This window comes from Oncorhynchus keta, unplaced genomic scaffold (genome assembly GCF_023373465.1).
Source record: "Oncorhynchus keta strain PuntledgeMale-10-30-2019 unplaced genomic scaffold, Oket_V2 Un_contig_496_pilon_pilon, whole genome shotgun sequence".
Taxonomy (NCBI): Eukaryota; Metazoa; Chordata; class Actinopteri; order Salmoniformes; family Salmonidae; genus Oncorhynchus; species Oncorhynchus keta.
In genome coordinates, this window is record NW_026288052.1 from 547,946 (window position 1) to 573,793 (window position 25,848).

The following is a 25,848-nucleotide window of genomic DNA, read 5'->3' on the forward strand; positions in this document are numbered from 1 at the left end:
TTCTTGGCAGTTGATTCAGATTGTGGGTTGTTTGAAGACAGAGATTCACACCTGCTAGTCAGTTAAACAACCCATTCTCTCTCTATTGCATGATCTGTCAAACCAGTCTTGAAATAAACTCTCATACACAGAGATAATGCTAATTTATTCCACAAAAACATTAGAATAGTTGAGTCAATTGCATTTTATAAAAAGTCCAACGAGCATGTTTGTATGATCTGTACTCAAGGAAGGAAGAGGGAGATTTGACTAAGATATGGACGAAGAAAGAAAATGGGGATGGGGGAAATATATTTTTTAACAAAGAAATAACTTAGAATGCATTGAAATCTCTTCTACCTCAGTGCTTTTCTACACTAGTAAAACCAGGAGTGGACACGTTCCAAATCAACCAAAAACAGGGCACTATTACCCTCCATTTGTCTGTTCCTCAGCTGTCTCTCCTATACAGAGTTCAGAGTACACTTGAATCTGTGTGGAAGTCTGGGGCATCTTGCTGCTTGTCACCATGAATCCAGTCCGTCAGTCTCCTGGTTGGCTGGTTGAGTCTGTTCTCTTTGTATCAGCCAGCCGGTCTGTTTAGTCTGTTTTACACACACACTGCTTTACTGCTGAGCGCATGACAAAACTGTTTTAACGAAATCTAAGTCATCACAAAATAAATTCTATCAAGTAGAGGAGTAGGTAGGAGTGATGGTTCAGGGGAAGTGGGGGACTCGGGCTCAGTTAGGGGTGTAAAACATCATTATGGAACCCTCCAAAAGGCCCTAGGTGTCAGGGGAGGGTATGAGGTTTAATACTCCTGTGTTATGGGGCCATCCAGAAGGGCATGGGCTGCTGTGACTGTGCCTGCTGTGTTTTGGCACGTTGGGGAGGCGGAGGGGGGCAGCGGTACCCCAGAGTCCAGCCCGGGGATGACGTGGGGGTGGAGTGGGTTGCCCCAGCGACGTTACCATGGTTACCTGCCCCCAAGGTTTTGGGGGTGGAGTGGTCCTCCTCTTCGTCCGAGGAGTCACCAGCGTACGCCACGAGCCCCGTCTTCATCCTCTTCACTGAGGGATCTGAGAGAGATGAGAGAGAGGGAAAAACAGTGGGAGAAAGAGGGAGGAATGAGGGAGAAAGGAGAGGGGTGCGGGAGAGAGAGGGGAGACACACAGAGAGAGAGAAAGAACACAACCAAAGACCAGCACAAAGGTTTCAAAAACAACCGTTGGAAGTCAATTGTTTACCAACAGATAGGGAGAGAAAGTTAATAGATTGCAATTGTGTTTGGCAGCAGTTGTGAGTTAGGTAGAGGAGGAGGGGCATGGGTCAGCAGTGGCAGTCATTGGTCGGTGGGGAGCGGCAGCGTTAGGGCCGTCCAATCACGATGCAGGACAGCGCCACAGGAGAAGAGCCCCACCCCCATCCGGCATCCCACCCAGAGAGACATGGAAGAGAAGAAAAACACAGAGAAAGAACACAAAAAAGAGAGAGTCTTGTTAGTGAGGGAGTCAAACACGGGCACAGACACTCCTTTCTGATGACGTCATCAGAAAGGGACGGGCAGCGAGGGGACAGCACCAGCTAGACAGAGAGGAGGACTCCCAATCTGAAATCCATCCCTAGACACCTCCTAGATGTCACAAGATGAGATGCCAGGTGTAAGCAGTATGGTAATAGATCAGCCTTACTCTTCTACAGGCCAATGGTAATTGCCTACATATTGCTTACACCTATAAAATACTCTCAGACCTACACAGTGCCTAGGGCTAGGGGTTGACTTAGGATCAACAACAGAGTTACCTGAGGCAGTGGGGGATCGAAGCTTTGCCCAGTTCTTGATTCTGAACTGACTGACCGACTTTCAAAGCAGAACTTATGCCTGTCTGATGTAATCTGCTAGAACCTGTTCTGTCACGTGTGAGAACAGCATGTCTGCATGCAAAATGCTATTTGACTCTGACTACTGACAGCCAAGAGGCCGGGGGGGGTGGGCAGCGTGCTTTATGGCTGAGGCCATGGATGGGGAGGGATCAGGGGGTTACATGGGGTGGGGCCCTTACCCAGGGGGCCTTGCAGCAGCCTCCTCTCCTCCATCTTGGGTGTCATGCCTCCGTTCATTGGAATGGGTGGTGGAGGCATCAGCTGCCTACTGCTGGAGAGAAAGAGAGGGAGGAAGGGAAGGAGCGAGAGAGAGAGAGAGGAGTCAGTGTTGCACAACATCAATCACAAGCAAACACAAGGCTGCACACACGGTGTGTCCAGCATCTGGGATAAACACTGTTATAAAGGAGAGCGACTCGTCGCCCCCCCATCTCGTACCTGTCCCTCTCCCTCGGCGGCCCGGAGGAACTCGGTGGCGGGGGTCCTGAAGCCTCTAGGCCGGGGCTGCCCACAGGGAAGCCTGCACCTAAATTAGTCATATGAATGGGTCCATGCTATGAGCAGAAAAACACACAGGCGCATTAGCACACATCCCCCCCTAAATCACTATTATTAATAGTAGGCCTACAAGCATGTAGTTATCTAAACTATTGAATGGAACTGAACTGCAAAGTTATTATTCCAAAACGTTTTCCTTTTCACTACACCTTATTTAAGCAGATGAGAATAAAACTATTATTTTAAGTTAATTCATGCTCCGGTTGCACATAATCCAAAAATAGGAATGGACTGTATTAAAGTAACATATCGTTAAATCAAGAGGACACATTTAAATTAGGCCTGTGATGACACTTGTGTTGCGATATTTTTTCCAGGGCAAAAATTAAAACAGGAAGCAGACCAAACACTTTGGTCCTTTAAAAACCTACTGTATGTAAAACATGATGTGCTATAGCCTGGAAAATTAATCTAATGACTCTGGGGGACAACATAACGATGGTTGTTTCCAACAGGGCCGTTTTCCTAAAAAAGTTAATCCGTTTCATGTTTTGTTTCCTTGCCATGATACTGATATCTTACCTGCAGTAATTTCAATATATACTGACGGCCTAGGAACAATATACTGTTCCTAGGCAGTCATTGAAAATAAGAATTTGTTCTTAACTGACTTGCCTAGTAAAATAAAGGTTAAAAAATAAATATATTGAAGTCCATTTGATGATTATCCAACAATACCTTTCCAGAATCTCCAGAATCTCAAAGTTGTATAAATCCAATAATACATGGACTCAGATAATAACAGCTTTGGTTACAATGCTTTTCAATGAACGTCATAAGATCTACTAGGGAAAAAACAAGTTGACACTGAACAGACACTTAGACCCATTCAATCTCACTCACTCAACAAGCAAACCGTTTCCACAGAATGCAGACAGGGACTCACAGAATTACAGACAAGAGAATCATAATGAATAGAGTCTAACAGAAAGAGGAACAGATATCAGATACATGGACAGAAGATGAGAAAAGACAGGAAGACAACAGAAGCAGAAGGGACAGACAGGACGACGGCAGCACATAAGGTGGAAGAATAAAACAATGGGAAATCACCTGGTATCCCAGCAGACCGCTGTCACTCTCGTCTGGCACCTCCTCAGTGAAGCGTCTTTTCTGCGGCGGATTGGCTGAGACGACAGGAGGCGGAGCTTTGGGCGGAACCGGAGCAGTGGGCGGGAAAGGAGAAGGTGGGAGAGTCTGAGGACAAAAAAAACAACTTGGATGTAATGCATGTTGAATACATCATATATATACAGCCTATCAAGAAAATGTTTTTCAACTAGTTTCATAACTCGGATGTAATAGTCTCAATGTACTGTATTATAGGTCCATACAAGTCTAAATCTGATTGACCAGTCTTACCTGTGGTAAAGTGACAGGTGCAGGGGGGAGGGTGTACCGGTTGGGAGGGGGGAGACCGGCGGGCATCCCAGGGGGAATGGGAGGGGGGACAGCATAGGGGGAGGAATGGGCTGAGGAGGAGGTACAGGGAGGGGGTAGCTGGGCTGGTATCCCAATGGGGGGGTAGTAAGGGGGCTGAGGGGGCATCCCGTTGGCCATGGGGGCTGCATAAAGCCTGGAGGAGGAGAGGAAGAGGAACACATCAGTATGTTGACACATTGTAGAGGCTGTAAAGAGAAAGACAGCCAGAGTCTGTACCGGGAGTAGGCATCATGACACTCATCTGGTTGAGGAAGACAGAATACTCTGCATGAACCTGGAGGGAAGAGAGAACAGTCACAGATCCACATGGCAAACAGAGCCCAGCTACATAATACAACACACTTCACATGGGACAGCTTGAAACAGGGTTTAAGTCAAAGTATAGCAGTGTACAGAGAACAGAGTGCCAGTCAGTAAACCATTAGACACTCACAGTCTGCAGCAGGTTGTCACACAGGGTCTTCGCTGCAGCAAGGCCCTCTGGTTTGGGATGACTGGGGAAGAGAGAGGGGTTCATGTGTGCCTGGTGTCTAAGCTCTGTGTCTCTGAGCTAATACAAATCAACATGGACTTTACTCCCCCAGACTATCTATTAATACTGCTACTTACCTGATGTAGATGTACATGAGTTCAAGGCCCTCTCTGAGTTGATACAGATGAACGAGTCTAGTCCATGAGACTTACCTGATGTAGATGTACATCGGTTCGAAGGCCTCTCGACCAGAGGCGGGCTCCAGACAGCCTGATCCCTTCCCCCTGAGGAAGACCTTGGCCCCAGTCTCACCCTGGATGTGCTGCAGGTAGGAGCTGCCTGGCCCTTCCACCCTCTCCTTCACTGAGAAGCCCTGGATGGCATGCTCCAGACCCACAAACAACTTTTCCTGCACATAGTGCATCTGAAAGGATATGGATGTGAGTTGACATTCAATGACATTGACACATAAAATAACATTGACAAACACAAACTCTTTTCTTATTAGCGCCGTCAGCAAATCAGCCGGTTACAGACTAATTTTCAGCCACCTACTTCTTCCACTTCATATTAACTAGGCTACTTTTCATTTAAAGGTTTCAATTCACTAGTCCGCCGAGCCTCCTCTGGATAGAGTGAACGATATGCATCTTCTAGCGATCTATTGATAGGATAGGTGCCCATCAGTCACAAAGCGAGCGATGACAGGGAAACGCAATGTGCTGTCTGTCCCGCCTCCCTGTACAATTTGTGTGGACTGTGGTTGGTTGCAGTCTAATTTCTTTACATAGGGAAGGAGAGAGCATGATGCTAGTGAATTTGCACGCCCCACGCAGTGGACGGACGAGGTAACGCCCCACACGGTAACGCCCCATGTAGCCTGCGTACGCGGTAGCGCCCCACGTAGAGTGCGTACGCGGTAGCTCCCCACGTAGAGTGCGTACGCGGTAGCGCCCCACGTAGAGTGCGTACGCGGTAGCGCCCCACGTAGAGTGCGTACGCGGTAGCGCCCCACGTAGAGTGCGTACGCGGTAGCTCCCCACGTAGAGTGCGTACGCGGTAGCGCCCCACGTAGAGTGCGTACGCGGTAGCGCCCCACGCAGTGGACGTACGCGGTAGCGCCCCACGTAGAGTGCGTACGCGGTAGCGCCCCACGTAGAGTGCGTACGCGGTAGCGCCCCACGTAGAGTGCGTACGCGGTAGCGCCCCACGTAGAGTGCGTACGCGGTAGCGCCCCACGTAGAGTGCGTACGCGGTAGCGCCCCACGTAGAGTGCGTACGCGGTAGCGCCCCACGTAGAGTGCGTACGCGGTAGCGCCCCACGTAGAGTGCGTACACGGTAGCGCCCCACGTAGAGTGCGTACACGGTAGCGCCCCACGTAGAGTGCGTACACGGTAGCGCCCCACGTAGAGTGCGTACGCCACATATGTCAGAGTCAAGGCCCGCGGGCCACATCCGGCCCGCGAGAAGGTTTTTTACGGCCCCTGGGATGATCTTGATTTATTATTAGAACCGGCCCGCAGACCGCAGCAAGCCGGCAGCCCGCAGATCTTTTACACGCACCAATACTACATTTCCCACAATGCAACGGTGACGCACCGAGCAGTAGGCTGCTTCATTTCAATATTTATTGGCACAGCAGTTGTCAGCATCACAGTAAAATTAACTTTCAGATACCCATCAAAAATGGCAAAACGGAAGGTGGACACTGAGAACCGGGGTTTCAAACAAGGTGGGAGTCGGAGTATTTGTTCACGGAGGTAGCTGGAAAACCTGTGTGTCTTCTGTGTGGAGAAAGTGTGGCGGTACTGAAAGAGTATAATCTGAGACGACATTATGAAACGAAACACGCGGACAAAAACAAGAATATGGACATGGAACAAAGGCTACAAAAGGCAGAGGAATTAAAACGAGGCCTCAAATCTCGACAGGCTCTGTTCAAAAAAGCCAAATCACAAGGCCAGGCTGCTGTCAAGGCCAGTTTTATTTTGGCAGAAGAGATCGCTAAATCAGCCCGGCCATTTACGGAGGGGGATTTCATCAAAAACTGCATGATTAAAGTTTGTGACGAAGTTTGCCCAGAAAAAGGCAACTCTTTTTAAATGTGAGTCTGAGCAGAAACACCATTGCCGAGAGAGTAGACCAGTTGTCCATCAATCTAAAAGAGCAGCTTGTGAAAAAGGGAAAAGATTTCATTGCATATTCCTTGGCTGTGGATGAGAGCACCGACATTTCTGACATTGCCCAGTTGTCAATTTTCATCCGCGGAGTGGACTCCAGCCTAAGCGTGACAGAGGAGTTTTTGGCTTTACGTCCTATGCATGGCACAACTACGGGGCATGATTTGTATGAAGAGGTGTCAAGATGTGTAAATGAGATGGAGCTGCCTTGGGAAAAACTCGTGGGTTTGACAACCGACGGAGCACCTGCGATGTGTGGACACAGGAGCGGACTGGTGGCGAAGATACGGGAAAAGATGCAAGAGGAAAACGCGACAGGTGAGCTGACAGCTTATCATTGTATCATACACCAGGAAGCGTTGTGCGGTAAAGCCTTGAAAATGGAGCATGTAATGAGCATCATCACGCGCACAGTTAACTTTATCAGAGCCAAAGGTTTGAATCACCGCCAGTTCAAGGCATTTCTGACGGAGTTAGAAACGGAGCATGGTGATTTGCCTTATCACACAGAGGTGCGATGGCTAAGCCAGGGAAAGGTGCTTCAAAGATGTTTCGAGCTTCGTGAGGAGATTTGTCTGTTCTTGGACAGCAAAGGGAAAGACACAACACAACTCCGAGACGAAATGTTTCTGTGTGAAATGGCTTTTCTGTGTGACATTACGAGTCATCTGAATGCAATGAACTTGCAGCTGCAGGGTCGGGATCGTGTCATCTCTGATATGTACAGTACAGTGAAGGCATTTAAAACCAAACTGACTCTGTGGGAGACGCAGATGCGGAAAGAAAATTTGAGCCACTTTCCCAGCTGCCAGACCATGAAAGAGAAGCTCTCTACCAGTGCGTTCCCGAGCGCACAGTTGGCTGATAAAATAGGTATGCTTGCCGCTGACTTTCGACGCCGATTTGCTGACTTTGAAGCACAAAAAGCAGGTTGGAACTGCTCGGTAACCCATTTGCTGTTGACGTGGAAAGCTCACCACCAAACCTCCAAATGGAGTTGATTGACCTCCAATGCAATGATGCACTGAGGGCAAAATATGCGGCAGTGGGTGCTGCGGAGTTCGCCCGTTTCCTCCCGACACAATGCCCCAGCTGCGCATCCAGGCTGCTCAAACGTTGTCTATGTTTGGCAGCACATACCTGTGTGAACAACTGTTTTCTTTGATGAACTTGAACAAAACATCACACAGAAGTCGACTTACTGCTGAACACCTCCACTCAATTCTGAGGATTTCCTCAGCTCAGAGCCTTACCCCGAACATTGATGAACTTGTGGAAAAGATGGGACACCACCAAGTATCACCCTCAACCTCAAACAAGTGAACATTACTGTGCAATCACATATTTAGAGTTTTTACTCAGTTCAAGTTTAAAAGTTAAAGTTTAATATTTGTTTTCACTGCATGTTACTTCTCCTTAAACAAAGTGTTGTTTTTGATTAATAGATTTTTGCACTTTATTTTATTTCAATCCAATTATATTTTAAAAATATTTCAGTTGAGTGGATGATAGAAAATTGCTATTATTGTTTTTTTCTTTGAAGTAAATTTAGCCCACTTTTGCTAAAATAGAAAATATAGGCTACTGATGGTGCCTTGAATACCGGTTTCTTTCATTTAATGTTCATGTTATGGGGATTTTTATATAAAGGAAATTTGTCTTTTGTGTCTGTTGAAAATTAAAGATTACTGACAGAGCCATAAGAAAATATTGCTTTATTTATCTGATCATATTGGAATATATTTGTTAGGTTTTCAGTAGGTTCAATTAGGTTCACTAGACTATATGCGTCATTTAAACATTTTTCAATGAACATTCGAACAGTCCGGCCCTCGGCTTGTAGCTAAATTTTTTATTTGGCCCTCCGTCCATTTGACTTTGACACCCCTGGCGTACGCGGTAGCGCCCCACGTAGAGTGCGTACACGGTAGCGCCCCACGTAGAGTGCGTACGCGGTAGCGCCCCACGTAGAGTGCGTACGCGGTAGCGCCCCACGTAGAGTGCGTACACGGTAGCGCCCCACGTAGAGGACACAGTATTTGCCTTTGTGTGTTTCACATAGACAGCCACGTGGAGTCGTGGTGCATAGTAGACTATTTACTGTGCTTTGATTGACAACTGAACAGCAAGTGCTGACTACTTTATAAAAAGTGTCAAAGTGACTAAATAAAACCATTCATAAACTGGTTTATGGACATTCAGTGTACGCTGTATGATTTATGAATGGCTTTATTTAGTCAGTTTGACACTTTTTATAAACTGGTCAACACTTGCTGTTCAGCATGTGTCCTCCGAAACACAACCCAACCAAGCCGCACTGCTTCTTAACACAGCGCGCATCCAACCCAGAAGCCAGCCACACCAATGTGTCGGAGGAAACACCGTGCACCTGGCGACCTTGGTTAGCGTGCACTGCGCCCGGCCCGCCACAGGATTCGCTATTGCGCCGTGAGACAAGGACATCCCTACCGGCCAAACCCTCCCTAACCCAGACGTCGCCCCATGGACGTCCCGGTCACGGCCGGCTCTGGTGGCACAGCTAGCACTGTGATGCAGAGCCCTAGATCACTGCACCACCCGGGAGGTCCTGTAAATAAGACTTTCATCTCAAGAGAAGACATGTTAAACGCTCCCTTACTTAGAACATATTCCTGATATAAGCCTAGGCCATACCCCCAAACAACTAATTCATTCATTTTCAGTAAATTAAAATTGCCCTGGCTGGCTACTTTTTCTATTTGGCTGGCTACTCTATGTACTTGTGGAAAACACTGCTTACCCCAGACTGGAAGTGTGGTCTGTGATGGTGGTTGATGGGGGGCAGTGAGGGGGGCTGGGGTTTGTGTTGCTGGTAGACTGGGACTGTGGCTCCGGTTCCTCCGGTTCCACTGTAGGAGGAGGTGGCCGCCTTCACCACTCCGTTAGTGATGATCTCCTTGATGCGGTTCACAGCTCCTGGAGAGAGATTGGATCGTCACAACATAGAAACTCAGGAAAGAAGGACCCTGGTTATCCTGATGTTCAGAAATGGTGATAATCTTAATCAAATTAGGTGAGGTAAATAGAGATGTACTGACTGTCGACAAGCTCCCTGGTCTGGCCCTGGACGTGGAGATAGAGGGGTCGGTCCCTGACAACAGAGAGAGAAGCAGTCGGTCAGTAGCCTAAGACTTGGTTGTATGAGGCGATCAGACAACATATCTACTTGTCTGTATGGAGAAAAGTAAATACCAGTAACATCCTTGGTAGAGCAGTGTGGTAATAAAGAAGGTGTGAAGCAGGACTTACCCTTGTGGAGCTTTGTACTTCTCCACTGCTGCCATGTATCGCCCCCTGGTGGACACAGCAGCACCACTCACTTTGCTGATCTTCACACAGTAGGAAGAAGAAGCTGGTAATTTACTGTCCTCAAGTGAGACATTTTCAGTCCTATACTGGTTTACATGACACTGATCCAGTCTGTACATGTGTGTATCACACAGAGAAAGAGCTGGGTAAACATACTGGTTTACATGACACTGATCCAGTCTGTACATGTGTGTATCACACAGAGAAAGAGCTGGGTAAACATACTGGTTTACATGACACTGATCCAGTCTGTTCGTGTGTGTATCACACAGAGAAAGAGCTGGGTAAACATACTGGTTTACATGACACTGATCCAGTCTGTACATGTGTGTATCACACAGAGAAAGAGCTGGGTAAACATACTGGTTTACTACATGACACTGATCCAGTCTGTACATGTGTGTATCACACAGAGAAAGAGCTGGGTAAACATACTGGTTTACATGACACTGATCCAGTCTGTACATGTGTGTATCACACAGAGAAAGAGCTGGGTAAACATACTGGTTTACTACATGACACTGATCCAGTCTGTACATGTGTGTATCACACAGAGAAAGAGCTGGGTAAACATACTGGTTTACTACATGACACTGATCCAGTCTGTACATGTGTGTATCACACAGAGAAAGAGCTGGGTAAACATACTGGTTTACTACATGACACTGATCCAGTCTGTTCATGTGTGTATCACACAGAGAAAGAGCTGGGTAAACATACTGGTTTACTACATGACACTGATCCAGTCTGTTCATGTGTGTATCACACAGAGAAAGAGCTGGGTAAACATACTGGTTTACTACATGACACTGATCCAGTCTGTTCATGTGTGTATCACACAGAGAAAGAGCTGGGTAAACATACTGGTTTACTACATGACACTGATCCAGTCTGTTCATGTGTGTATCACACAGAGAAAGAGCTGGGTAAACATACTGGTTTACATGACACTGATCCAGTCTGTACATGTGTGTATCACACAGAGAAAGAGCTGGGTAAACATACTGGTTTACATGACACTGATCCAGTCTGTACATGTGTGTATCACACAGAGAAAGAGCTGGGTAAACATACTGGTTTACATGACACTGATCCAGTCTGTACATGTGTGTATCACACAGAGAAAGAGCTGGGTAAACATACTGGTTTACTACATGACACTGATCCAGTCTGTACATGTGTGTATCACACAGAGAAAGAGCTGGGTAAACATACTGGTTTACTACATGACACTGATCCAGTCTGTACATGTGTGTATCACACAGAGAAAGAGCTGGGTAAACATACTGGTTTACTACATGACACTGATCCAGTCTGTTCATGTGTGTATCACACAGAGAAAGAGCTGGGTAAACATACTGGTTTACTACATGACACTGATCCAGTCTGTTCATGTGTGTATCACACAGAGAAAGAGCTGGGTAAACATACTGGTTTACATGACACTGATCCAGTCTGTACATGTGTGTATCACACAGAGAAAGAGCTGGGTAAACATACTGGTTTACATGACACTGATCCAGTCTGTACATGTGTGTATCACACAGAGAAAGAGCTGGGTAAACATACTGGTTTACTACATGATACTGATCCAGTCTGTACATGTGTGTATCACACAGAGAAAGAGCTGGGTAAACATACTGGTTTACATGACACTGATCCAGTCTGTACATGTGTGTATCACACAGAGAAAGAGCTGGGTAAACATACTGGTTTACTACATGACACTGATCCAGTCTGTACATGTGTGTATCACACAGAGAAAGAGCTGGGTAAACATACTGGTTTACTACATGACACTGATCCAGTCTGTTCATGTGTGTATCACACAGAGAAAGAGCTGGGTAAACATACTGGTTTACTACATGACACTGATCCAGTCTGTTCATGTGTGTATCACACAGAGAAAGAGCTGGGTAAACATACTGGTTTACATGACACTGATCCAGTCTGTTCATGTGTGTATCACACAGAAAAGAGTTGGGTAAACATACTGGTTTACATGACACTGATCCAGTCTGTTCATGTGTGTATCACACAGAGAAAGAGCTGGGTAAACATACTGGTTTACTACATGACACTGATCCAGTCTGTACATGTGTGTATCACACAGAGAAAGAGCTGGGTAAACATACTGGTTTACTACATGACACTGATCCAGTCTGTACATGTGTGTATCACACAGAGAAAGAGCTGGGTAAACATACTGGTTTACTACATGACACTGATCCAGTCTGTTCATGTGTGTATCACACAGAGAAAGAGCTGGGTAAACATACTGGTTTACTACATGACACTGATCCAGTCTGTTCATGTGTGTATCACACAGAGAAAGAGCTGGGTAAACATACTGGTTTACTACATGACACTGATCCAGTCTGTTCATGTGTGTATCACACAGAGAAAGAGCTGGGTAAACATACTGGTTTACTACATGACACTGATCCAGTCTGTACATGTGTGTATCACACAGAGAAAGAGCTGGGTAAACATACTGGTTTACTACATGACACTGATCCAGTCTGTTCATGTGTGTATCACACAGAGAAAGAGCTGGGTAAACATACTGGTTTACTACATGACACTGATCCAGTCTGTTCATGTGTGTATCACACAGAGAAAGAGCTGGGTAAACATACTGGTTTACTACATGACACTGATCCAGTCTGTTCATGTGTGTATCACACAGAGAAAGAGCTGGGTAAACATACTGGTTTACTACATGACACTGATCCAGTCTGTTCATGTGTGTATCACACAGAGAAAGAGCTGGGTAAACATAGCAGTAAGTTTGACTGTTGACCAGATTGTCAATCAATGGGTCTAAAGATCATAATGATGTCATGGACTCTCACCTCGTCCTGTGTCTGTCCGCGGGTCAGCAGGTTCCGGCAGGGGAGAGGAACGTCGTTGATCTCCACCTCCGCCACCACCAGGTCATCCTTCGCTTTCATAGGAGGCAGGGGCTTCCCTGCACCCACAACCTGGTGATGACAAAGATTCATTTTTATGTACTGTATGCTAACATTTACAACAATATATCTCTCTCCAAAAGAGAGAGACAAAGAGCGAGGGGATTACAGAATTTGGAGGCGAGAGAGGGACAGACAACGAAGACAGAGAGAAGCCAGATTACAAGTGAGAGACTGAAAGCGTTTCTAATGTTTTCAGTGTAAGAGGTTTCCTGACCATTACCTTGTCTGGGGGTCCAGATGGTCCAGAGGGTCCTATCTGGGAGGGCTTGAGCTTGCCCTTGGCTACCAGCATGGCGTTGATCTTAGCTGCCACAGCAGCTGCAGCGTCCAGAGCCCCTGTAGGAGCCGCCTCCGCCTCCCCCATCTGGTCTGAACCAGGACCTGGGCCCGGCTGGTCCCATTTACTACGGCGACTGGGGAACAAAGAGGGGAGCGGGTGGGGGAACAGAGAGAGGGGGGAGGGGTAGTGAAAGAGAAAGTCAGGGGAGATAGTGAAGGAGGGAGAAAAAGAGGGCAATGGTAAGTGGAAGGGATGGGAGAAGCAGAGGGCAGAAGGAGAATGGAGGGCAGTGCAAAAGCAGTAATCACAAGGCCTCTCCCCACCCATTTCTGTGAAAAGCTGGAGGGATGGGTGCTGGAGAAACGTAGGCCTTACAACTGTCAGACAGAGCTACGGATGCAAAAATCTATGATATACAAATGATAGTTTTAACCATTTGAGGCTATACAGTGTTTGTTTTACTCCCATGTCGTAAAAAAAAAGAAATAAGATTTTGGGTTCTGACGGTGTATGTAAGTTGAGCAAAATGTTTTAGGTGACCGACCAATTTCACATGTTAGTTATATGTCTCCCGAGTGGCGCAGCAGTCTTAGTATTGCGGCGTCACGACAGCCTGGGGTTCCATCCCAGGCGGTGTCACAACCGTCCGTGACCTGGAGTCCAATAGGGCGGCACAAAAATGTCCCAGCGTCTTCTGGGTTAGAGGAGGGTTTGGCCACGGGGGCTTTACTTGGCTCATCGCACTCCAGCGACTCCTTGTGGTGAGCCAGGCACCTGCAGGCTGACTTCAGTCGTCAGTTGAACAGTGTTTACACCAACACATTGGTGTGGCTGGCTTCCGGGTTTAACGAGCAGGTGTTAAGAAGCGCAGTTTGGCAGGTCATGTTTTGGAGGATGCATGACTTGACCTTCGCCCCTCCCAGGTCCGTTGGGGAGTTGCGATGAGACATGATCGTAATATCACGAAATTGGGGGGAAATTTACAACAACAAAAAAATGTACGTTAGTTATAGATTTGTCTTTGAAAGCAAATCTAAGCAGTAGATGCTTCCTGTTCTTAAGTTTTGTTTTTGTGTCTTTTACATTTGGTTTTATACACCAGCTTCAAAAACAGCTGAAAATACAATATTTTTTGTTATGGAAAATATATTTCACAGGGGATTAGATGGTACAATGATTCTCTACACTGTACCTGCTTGTTTTGTCAAATTGAAATTAGGTGAACTAAATGACTACAATCAGGAAATCATTATTTTATTTCTACTTTGCACATTCTTCCATTGCAAATCTACCATTCCAGTGTTTTACTTGCTATATTGTATTTACTTTGCCACCATGGCCTTTTTTTTTGCCTTTACCTCACCTCATTTGCTCACATCGTATATAGACTTGTTTCTACTGTATTATTGACTGTATGTTTGTTTTACTCCATGTGTAACTCTGTGTCGTTGTATGTGTCGAACTGCTTTGCTTTATCTTGGTCAGATCGTAATTGTAAATGAGAACTTGTTCTCAACTTGCCTACCTGGTTAAATATAGGTTAAATAAACCATTTAAAAATATATATATTTATAAGTAAAAACATTTTTTTTAATGGATGTAGCAACTGCAGGTAGCCCCTTAAATTACCACACCAATTACAGGGTTCAGAGGTCGTAGGCTCTGAAGTTAGTTTAGTCTTTGCCATCTGACGTTACAGTTAATGTTAACTTTGTGGATTGAATTAATGTTGTTGACTTGCTAACGTTAGCTAGTTAGTCATCCAACAGTTTTGTTCACGTCGCTGTGCTTAACGTTAGTTAACTAGCACCCATTCGTAGTTAGCTACTGTAACTTAGCAAAACAACAGTTAGCGAGCTAACTAATCGATAGCTAGGTAACCAACTCACATCGATTTTCAAAAAAAACAACGGCGCTCTTAGTTAGCTATATAACCAACAATTTTCTAAACTGGGTAACGACAGCTAGCTAGCTACACCGTTGGCTACTAAGCATATCCCACGTAGTTAGCTACAAGCACTCCGCCATTACAAATTAACTAGCTAGCTTTGTGCTGCTCGGTCAGTGTTGGGCAGGTCTGTGGTCAAATGCACCGTGATAACGCAACGTTCAACTCACCCGCCGTTTTGCGTTCCACCAAATGACATCAATCTTCTATTTGGTTGAATTTCTCTTTGCGTAAAAACACTAACGTTAATACCGACTCCGCCAGATTTACAATATAGCTTGTCCAGACAGTGGAGTACTGCAAGAGCTTTCACTCTGTGCGATATCGTTCCCACTTCCTGTTTTTGGGGGAAAGGACCGGTGCTGTGTTGAATTTTGCTTCCCTCACACAGATTATTTTCTTCAATCATGTGCGACGCTAGGGGACGTAGTGATCAGGCTGCGTCTCACCGGATGATGCAGTCCTGTGGCTGCCTGCAATCATCGTTTTCCTGCCACCCCAGGAGAGTTTTGCGGATATGAACCAGATGAATGTCGGTTCAGGTTTTCCAAATGAAACCCCACAGCACACAGCTTGGTCTACGTGAAAATGTAGGACCAGACATCTTACAAGCAGGATGCTGAGGTGATGATGCCAGAGCCAGGTAAACTATGGTTGTTAGCCAGGTAAACTATGGTTGTTAGCCAGGTAAACTATGGTTGTTAGCCAGTTAAATGATGGTTGTTGTCACCACGTGGTGTTGTGCCTCTGTTTAAAAACAATAACACTGGCCCCATTGCAGTTTATTGCATGTGTAAAATGATTTATTTATTTACCATGATTCACTCTTTATCGCTCAGGAATGTCTCTCCTTCATGTACTTTGTAAGTAGGCTATCAGTCAAGTTTAACCTTTTTTAATCCCCCTGGAAATTAGATCATGGATCTGCAGGCTAAAATTAAATACCCAGTGCCACACAGACTTAGCCTAATTGTAATGCTCATGTCTGAGTTTGGGTTATCAGGTCATATGCCTTATTATGCATAATGTCTTGTCTATTCTGTTCTAGTGTTGAGTACACTTGTGGTCTATCCATCATCAGGTGAGTATCATTTTAATACCACACACTCTTCATTTTTAGATCATGATCTAAAGTTCTAGGCTTCTGCTTCTAGGCTACTGCATGTGTTCACAGAGGTTCTACTGATGCCCTCTCTGACCGTGGAGCCTTCAGGACGACCAACAGCGCCACTGGCCACCCCACCACAGCTGTTATTGTTTTGTTGCTGAGCTGAGGAGCGTCGCGCAGCATGGTTAAAAAAAGATCTGTATGTATTAGTGCTCTTCTATCAGGGAGGGAGTGTTTGTTGTTTGCGCCAACTTCTTCTGTCATTGTAATATCGAAGAACAAGTGGCTAAAAATGTTTGTCAAAGCAGTGTATTCCTCTGTCTCTCCCTCTTTCCATGTCTCTGCCCATAAACAGGCCTCCCTTGTCAAGTTGGGTATCAAAGCTCCCCTGACCTCTGACCTATTGACACTTAGCTCATCTGAGCCCCATTCCCGAACTTACACTTCAAAATAAACTAATCAAAAAAGAAATGTCCTCTCACTGTCAACTGCGTTTATTTTACATTTACATTTAAGTCATTTAGCAGACGCTCTTATCCAGAAGTTCTCAATGGGATTAAGGTCTGGGGAGTTTCCTGGCCATGGACCCAAAATATAAATGTTTTGTTCCCCGAGCCACTTAGTTATCACTTTTGCCTTATGGCAAGGTGCTCCATCATGCTGGAAAAGGCATTGTTCGTAACCAAACTGTTCCTGGATGGTTGGGAGAAGTTGCTATTGGAGTATGTGTTGGTACCATTCTTTATTCATGACTGTTCTTAGGCAAAATTGTGAGTGAGCCCACTCCCTTGGCTGAGAAGCAACGCCACACATGAATGGTCTCAGGAAAGCTTTACTGTTGGCATGACACAGGACTGATGGTAGCACTCACCTTGTCTTCTCCGGATGCCCCAAACAATCGGAAAGGGGATTCATCAGAGAAAATGACTTTACCCCAGTCCTCAGCAGTCCAATCCCTGTACCTTTTGCAGAATATCAGTCTGTCCCTAATGTTTTTCCTGGAGAGAAGTGGCTTCTTTGCTGCCCTTCTTGACACCAGGCCATCCTCCAAAAGTCTTCAGCTCACTGTGCTGGACTTTCTTGGGAGCCCTGAAGCCTTCTTCACAACAATTAAACTGCTCTCCCTGAAGTTCTTGATGATCCAATAAATGGTTGATTTAGGTGCAATCTTACTGGCAGCAATATCTTTGCATGTGAAGCCCTTTTTGTGCAAAGCAATGATGATGGCATGTGTTTCCTTGCAGGTAACCATGATTGACAGAGGAAGAACAATGATTCCAAGCACCACCCTCCTTTTGAAGCTTCCAGTCTGTTATTCGAACTCAATCAGCATGACAGAGGGATCTCCAGCCTTGTCCTCGTCAACACTCACACCTGTGTTAATGAGAGAATCACTGACATGATGTCAGCTGGTCCTTTTGTGGCAGGGCTGAAATGCAGTGGAAATGTTTTTGGAGGATTCAGTTAATTTGCATGGCAAAGAGGGACTTTGCAATTAATTGCAATTCATCTGATCACTCGTCATAACATTCTGGAGTATATGCAAATTGCCTTCATACAAACTGAGGCAGCAGATATTTGTGTCATTCTCAAATCTTTTGGCCACAACTGTACAACCAAATACTTTATATTTCTTTATAAAATAATTTACTAATTCAATGAATCAGGGATCAAATTGATTTATTAGGCTAATTCAAAGAAAGGTAACTAAGACGTGTTTATCTATAACCTTGTAAGGCTAAAATATTCTGGTTTCAGTGATCTATTGACAGCATGGGAGATATTTGTCAACTAGGCTATTCCAAGAATATATTTTACAGTTGTCAGAATGACATAGCCAATGTTGAACAGAGGGGAATTCCAGCTTTCCACACAGATTTATTTTTCAGCTCCCAATATTCAGCGCTGTAGAGACGGTTGGTCTCTACAGGAGTATGTGGCATTGGTTTATTAAAGATGGAATCTGCAGTAGGGGGAAACTGCTCCAATGGCCGCCCTTCCACCGTTCGTATAATCTTTGTTGATGAGCTGAGGAGTATCACACAGCATGTTAAACATCTTGTACGGATTCCAACTTTAAGGCAACTGCTTGTTGGTTATTTGCAGTTTGAGTACCGGTGACATTAATACATGATCATGTTAAATTGATAACTGCCGAGATAACTAGCCAGGCTTCACGATATGTAGTTAGTTGTTATGTAGTCTGTTGTCCATCATTATTTTATAGGCTAGGCCTACCTGCTGCAATGTCTCTCTCTCTCTACTCTGGCCGACTCACACTGGCACACATGCAGGTGATGCGCACAGCCGCACATCATAACTTTTCCAGGATTTTCATGACTGTACAAACCCTGTTTGCTGACCAAAATGTGCTTTAACTGTGTAAATAACTCACTAATTAGCACCGAATATCAACACTTGCACACACTGCTACACACAGCTCTTTGCTTTGATCTGGTCCTTCTGTAGCTCAGTTGGTAGAGCATGGCGCTTGTAACGCCAGGGTAGTGGGTTCGATTCCCGGGACCACCCATACGTAGAATGTATGCACACATGACTGTAAGTCGCTTTGGATAAAAGCGTCTGCTAAATGGCATATATTATTATTATTATTATATTTATCTCAAAAGCTCACAACCCGGGATGATTGAAAGACTGCTCCTACCTGTCATTTCAATACAATCCTACTGCAGTCTGCAGAAATGGGGAGAACAGCAATACATCGCATTCAGGGGGGACAATGATCCAACTCGGATCCAATTGTCATTGTTTGATATTGCAATGTTTTGTGTGTGATTGTTTTACTTGTCCATTCGGACAACTCAAATCTATATTCTTCTTGTTCAACTTTTTTTTTTACAAGAGTTAATGTCAAGCCCTGTAGAAGGATGGAGAGACATGCCATATTTACAGTCTTTACTAGTAAGAGCCCATGTGCGAACTGCAGAGCCTATGTAGGTTTATGTAACCTCCAGCCTTCAAGGCACGCAAGCCTGGGTCTCGCCTGATGTTGGCGGCTGACACAGAAGTGTGAAGACAGGGGACGTGGCGGGGAGGAGGGTTCCTCATGGTGGGGGTGCCATACGGTGAACAAAGAGACTGTCTGTTCCCTGGTTTGAGTGTTTGCTGTCAAACCAGCAATTACGAGTAGGGGAGTTTTGAACAGGTTTTCGATTGCATTCGCTAAAATAAACCCTACCCTAATACTTTGATAAATGTTGTTACCACATTAAATGATGTAGTAAGTAACCATGTGTCAGTTGTGACCGGTCGTGATGCTTCAGGGAGTCAATGAAGTCCGTTTTTTTGCTCACACAGCTTGGCCTACAGGACATGAGTAACTACACTAGAATGAGTAACTCACACAGCTTGGCCTACAGGACATTAGTAACTCACACAGCTTGGCCTACAGGACATGAGTAACTACACTGACATGAGTAACTCACACAGCTTGGCCTACAGGACATGAGTAACTCACATAGCTTGGCCTACAGGACATGAGTAACTACACTGACATAAGTAACTCACACAGCTTGGCCTACAGGACATGAGTAACTCACACAGCTTGGCCTACAGGACATGAGTAACTCACACAGCTTGGCCTACAGGACATGAGTAACTCACACAGCTTGGCCTACAGGACATGAGTAACTCACACAGCTTGGCCTACAGGACATGAGTAACTCACACAGCTTGGCCTACAGGACATGAGTAACTCACACAGCTTGGCCTACAGGACATGAGTAACACACAGCTTGGCCTACAGGACATAAGTAACTACACTGACATGAGTAACTCACACAGCTTGGCCTACAGGACATTAGTAACTACACTGACATGAGTAACTCACACAGCTTGGCCTACAGGGCATGAGTAACTACACTGACATGAGTAACTACAGGACATGAGTAACTCACACAGCTTGGCCTACAGGGCATGAGTAACTACAGGACATGAGTAACTAGTAGTCATGTTTTTCATAATTTTCCAGGATTGATGGACGTGCTTCAGTCTGTAACCTTTATAAAGTCATATGGGGTAAGAGAATGGACAGGGAGGCAGAGAGAGAGGGAAACAGAGAGACTTGTGAAGTAGAGAAAGAGAGTGATTTGAGAGAGGGAAAACAGATGGGAAGATTGCATTTTGGAGAGAAACAGAGCGAGAGAGGAGGAGTGCAAGGCAAATCTTTTTTTGTGTGTGTCTGGATAGAAGGGAGCCTCTTATACCCCTCACAGCATGAGCTTGGCCCGGGCTGCGGCCCAGTCTCGTCTGCACAGCAGGGGCCTTTCCTGAGCAGGCTGCCCAGGGGAGGGGCACCTGCTCCAGGCCCAAACACTGGCTGAGAGAAGGGTCTGGAGGGTGGGGCGGAGGGGCGAGGGGATGGAAAGACACTCAACAGTTCCAGGAAATAGTCGTGCTGGATTTATGAAACTCTCAGGTATCAGAGCAACGCTCCTGAAAGAAAATATGTCTTCTTGCTCTCCCTGCGGATGAGAGGATAGGAGGACGAAGACACCCGTCTCGGTGTGAAATAAGACATTTCTGTGGAGTGCAGGAGGCAGAAGTTATGGTTGGACCCGACCTGCAGGAGCTAGTTACTACCAACACAAACCCACAGTTTATGGATTGGCTTAGCCTCCGACTGAGGCAATATTTTCCGCCAGTTTGGTTGGGTTGAATAAACACAACGTGTTTGATGTTTATCAAACACTCAGTCATCCCAGCAGACGTGAGGGATAACTTAATCATCTGATATATGGAGAATACACTGACACCCAAGGCCTGTCCAGTATGCCTGAGACGGGCAATATTCAATGATCAACTCCACTGCCAGTACTGTCAAATCCCCAATGGCGAAAATGGAGTGAAATGTCTGTTTTGAATGAGCTTCAGTTTAACCCTCCATTTCTGTAATTTTGCTGTAAGTTTGGGATCCATGGAGTACATTCCCACATGAACCTTACATTCGTCCCAAGAGCATGCCAATATGTTTTTCTTTGTACAGCGTCTCTGTCTGTCAAATATGCTGTATCTCTACTGTAACGTCTAGTCCGAGAGCCCAGTTGGACTAAGAAGGTCTCCGAGACCGACTAGTTGTCTGTGGATGTAAAGGTCTCAAGGTGGATGGCTATTGCATTGACTTCACGGAAGAAGCCCCCACGGAGTGACCGCACAGGGCGCTGGGTAATAACTGCGGTGGGAACGTCACGCTCCGAGGTAACCCAGGTAAATGGAAACACATGGCGGCAACACCCGAGACTTCAGGAGAGGCTCCCAACCATACAGACAGAACGGCCAGGACGCACATTCAGATGGCTAGAACAGTTCTGAAGTCCACAACCATTTCCACAGTTCACCCATATCGCCATGAAAGTCAATGCGTAGTTTGTTGACATCACATAATTATTGTAGACTTATCGTGGATAGCGATCTGTCAAAACAAACTTTAATTGGTTTGGGATGTCTCCAGAGGGTGTTGTTGCTGTGTATGTTGATAAATTTACCATGGAAAAGGGTGTTTGCCCATCAGCCAACCAATCCAACGAGCTACTGCTCACCAATGTTTCTCATCATCAGTGTTTTAGGGGTCAGGTGTTACCAATATTTCTCTTAGTTACAGGACTTACCAGCTCCCTCCTTACCCCCTGTGTAGGTCCACTCTCTCTGCGGATTTGAGATTCCCCTTCACTAAGTTACATTTAGGCCTTTCTGAATACTAACCGAGATAACTTTTAGGGACTGTACGCTATTTATAAAGAATGATAACTGAAGTGACCCTCCACTATACCCATAATAACAATTAAAACATAGTGGATAGCAGAGAACATGCCTGCTGTTTACCCTCCTAGGACAGACCAGAGCCTTAGATGCAGTTTTAGAAACTGTTTTTTCTTTTGTAAGCATTACATGGCAAAGTGGCAGAAAGTTGTGATTCGCAGACCACCGCTGACATGGGTAGGGGTGAAAAGATCTCCATTCTAATAAAAGCACGGCATGAATCTATCATCTTATTTGCGGTCTGAGAAACTAGACTTTAATAAAGAGGATAGTCTAAGTCTGGAACAGTGCTAAAGTTGTTCAACTGTAAACACGGAGCTCAACAGAACCAGTTACATCTGAAGTATCTGATCATACATGAATTCGAGAAAACGTTTGTTTTTTTAACACAGCAGCCGCCCGCATATCATCAGGTAGGTCTACAGTATATGCACTTGTACATTTACAAATGTATTCTATTTTATTCCATGATATTGTTATCACAAATATATTTGTGTTTACTGTGATTAGGGCATAAGAGCATTTGTTAGGTTAAATGAACTAGGCATGCATGGCTCACCGCATGATTCTCAAACCAAAGACCGGCCAAACTCATGTTTCTAAAAGTGGATTCAAAGGCATTGTAGAATGACTCTATAGCCTAATAAGACATTTTTCATTAGCATGTCACAAATGCTTCACAATTGATTTCTTAAATGGTGGCTTTAGCTATATCACTGGACAATATTTTTGTACACCTCATTGCCTTTTATATAATTCGGTTGGCTGGGAGTCTCTGACTACCAAAAGGGCCCAACATTGGCTGCTATTTGTATGTAAAACAGTTCTCCAGAAACTCCCTAGCTACCTCACGTCTTAATTGGAAATAAAGCCACCAGACTTGCTCTCAAGACTGAATAGTTCTAGAGGTTCCTCTGGTCTCCACAGAGTTGGGGAAGATTGCCTTTCGTTATTGTGCCCTTAGCGCATGGAATGACATGCAGCCCACTTTGAGGCTTGACTCTCTGGTCTCGAAGGGTCAGGTTGGGACTTTCATGAGGAATGTGGTGAAGGACAAATGCACTTGTTTTGATTGATGTGTAATTTTATCTGCTGCTTTTGAATTTGATTTGTTGAAATGTGAAATTGTAAATTGATTGTGTTGTTTTGATTCTGATTATGTTGATTTATTGTTCCCAGGGAAACCTTCAAAATGAAACCCTGGTTTCAATGGGTTTCCCCTGGTTAAATAATGGTAAAATAAATAATAATAATATAGCCTAAATTATTAATTTTCTTTCTTATGCTACCCAGCTTGCTCCTGACTGATTTAGAGTTAGTGTATTGTTTTATAGCCTGTTGACATTTTAGACATCAGTTGATAGTGACATAATTACACATTACTTCAAAGTAAAAAACTTTGTCTCCTCTGCAATAGGTTGTAGTGCATCCTCTGAATGTCGTAGAGACAAACCAAAGATGTCCCATATGCATCATAGTCACGAATTTCCCCCTCATTTTACAGTTTGTTTAAAACATAAAGTATTACAAACTAAAGTGTCGTTATAGATCGCAGTGTATAATAAGGTCCACAAAAGCTAACAAGAGGTAGGCCTATGCTTTAGCTATTTTCTTTAGTAGCCTAAAGTCAAATTAAAATCAAGACTGTTTAAATTAATTAGGCCTCCTCGAATTAGCATTTCACCACTCATGCACTGTCCATGCTACCGCTTCATAGTAATGTCAGTTATGTAAATTAGTCAAATCTGGCTTATTGTGAGGTCAATAGCTCTGACAAATAGCTTCACTATGGCCAACAAAATATTTTGTTTTCATTTAAAATAAATTATAGCTGTAGCAAGCTTAACTCCAGTCCTCCTTCTCGTCTTCGGGCTCTCCCTCCAAAACGGAACAGAACATCAGTAGGCCTAGTCTGTGCGCACAGATATTGCATTTTTTAATATTTTCTTTTACAAATTAAATTTTTTCCGGAAGAAGCCTTTGACTGAATTTCAAACAGATTCAACCACAAAGACCTGGGAGGTTTTCCAATGCTTCACAAAGAAGGGCACCTATATGTGTAAAAAAAATACATTTTTAAAAAGCACATTGAATATTCTTTTGAGCATGGTGAAGTTATTCATTACAGTTTGGATGGTGTATCAATACACTCAGTCTCTACAAAGATACAGGTATCCTTCCTAACTCAGTTTCCAGAGAGGAAGGAATGTGTCACACCCTGACCATAGTTTGCTTTGTATGTTTCTATGTTTTGTTTGGTCAGGGTGTGATCTGAGTGGGCATTCTATGTTGGATGTCTAGTTTGTCTGTTTCTGTGTTTGGCCTGATATGGTTCTCAATCAGAGGCAGGTGTTAGTTATTGTCTCTGATTGGGAACCATATTTAGGTAGCCTGTTTTGTGGGTGGTTGTTTCCTGTCTTTTTGTTTGTTGCACCAGATAGGGCTGTTTTGGTTTTGCCACATTTATTGTTTTGTATTAAGTTCATGTTGAGTTTTCCGATATTAAAAACATGAACTATAACCACGCTGCATTTTGGTCCGCCTCTCCTTCCCAGGAGGAAAGCCATTACAGAATGGTGATTTTTAAAACAGTTGCAGAGTTGAATGGCTGTGATAGGAGAAAACTGAGGATGGATCAACAACATTGTGGTTATTCCACAAATCTAATCTAATTGACAGAGTAAAAAGAAGGAAGACTGTACAGAATAAAAATATTACAAAACATGCATCCTGTTTGCAACAAGGCACTAAAGTAATACCGCTAAAAATGTGGCTAAGCAATTAACTTTTTGTCCAGAAGGCAAAGTGTTATGTGTGGGGCAAATCTAATACAGCACATTACAGAGTACCACTCTCCATATCTTCAAGCATAGTGGTGGCTGCATCATGTTATGATTGTAATCATTAAGGAATTGCAAGTTTTTCAAGATACAAAATGTACAGAATAGAGCTAAGCACAGGCAAAATCCTAGAGGGAAAACCTGGTTCAGACTGCTTTCCACTATAAGGGCACAAGGCGAGACCCAGATGCAGACACGGGAGGCAGATGGTTTGAATCTTTGATATTTATTAATCAATCCAAATGGGGTAGGCAAGAGAATGGTCGTGGACAGGTCAAAACCAGTTCAGAGTCCAGGAGGTACAGAGTGGCAGGCTCGAGGTCAGGCGGGCGGGTATGGAATTCAGAAAACAGGCAAGGGTCAAAACCGGGACGACTAGCAAAAAGCAAATAGAAGCAGTTGTATGGGAAAACACACTGATTGACTTGAAAGACATACAAGACAAACTGGCACAGAGAGACAGGAAACACAGGGATAAATACACCAGGGAAAATAAGCGATACCTGGAGGGGGGAGAGACAATCAAAAGGACAGGTGAAACAGATCAGGGCGTGACATACACCACACCCTGGAAATGAATTCACCTTTCAGCAGGACAATAACCTAAAACACAAGGCCAAATCTAAACTGGAGTTGCTTACCAAGAAGACGGAATGTTTCTCAGTGACCGATTTATAGTTTAGACTTAAATCTACTTGAAAATCTATGGCAAGACTTGAAAATGGTTGTCTATGATCAACAACCAATTTGACAGAGCTTGAAGAATTTAGAAAACAATAATGGGCAAATGTTGTACAATCCAGGTATACAAATCTCTTAGAGACTCACCTAGACTCACAGCTGTAGTCAATGGCATAGGTTCTTCTACAAAGTATTTTCTCAGGAGTGTGAAAACTTATCTAAATGAGATTTCTATATTTAATTTTCAATAAATTAGCAAAAATGTCTAAAAACATGTTTTCACTTTGTCATGTCTCGGCCTCCAGTATTTATGCTGCAGTAGTTTGTGTCGGGGGGCTAGGGTCAGTTTGTTATATCTGGAGTACTTCTC

The 25,848-nt window shown here is 44.6% G+C and overlaps 1 protein-coding gene and 1 long non-coding RNA gene across 2 annotated transcripts; one reads left to right on the forward strand and one right to left on the reverse strand.

The window, feature by feature from the left end:
• Positions 1-126: 126 nt before the first annotated feature.
• On the reverse strand, positions 127-15,668 carry LOC118370358 (KH homology domain-containing protein 4-like). The gene is given in 16 exon segments (XM_052509763.1): positions 127-1,127; positions 2,103-2,137; positions 2,305-2,420; positions 3,478-3,621; positions 3,787-3,885; positions 3,888-3,947; positions 3,949-3,989; positions 4,072-4,141; positions 4,301-4,361; positions 4,552-4,763; positions 9,300-9,475; positions 9,598-9,650; positions 9,809-9,888; positions 12,724-12,852; positions 13,064-13,256; positions 15,242-15,668. Coding segments are annotated over 16 exon segments (2,028 nt in total). The 5' UTR covers positions 15,481-15,668; the 3' UTR covers positions 127-807.
• LOC127925033 (uncharacterized) lies at positions 15,569-19,401 on the forward strand. The gene is made up of 4 exons (XR_008119575.1): positions 15,569-15,714; positions 16,120-16,152; positions 16,226-16,378; positions 17,424-19,401. It is a non-coding gene; the product is annotated as an uncharacterized LOC127925033 (long non-coding RNA).
• The last annotated feature ends 6,447 nt before the right edge of the window (positions 19,402-25,848 follow it).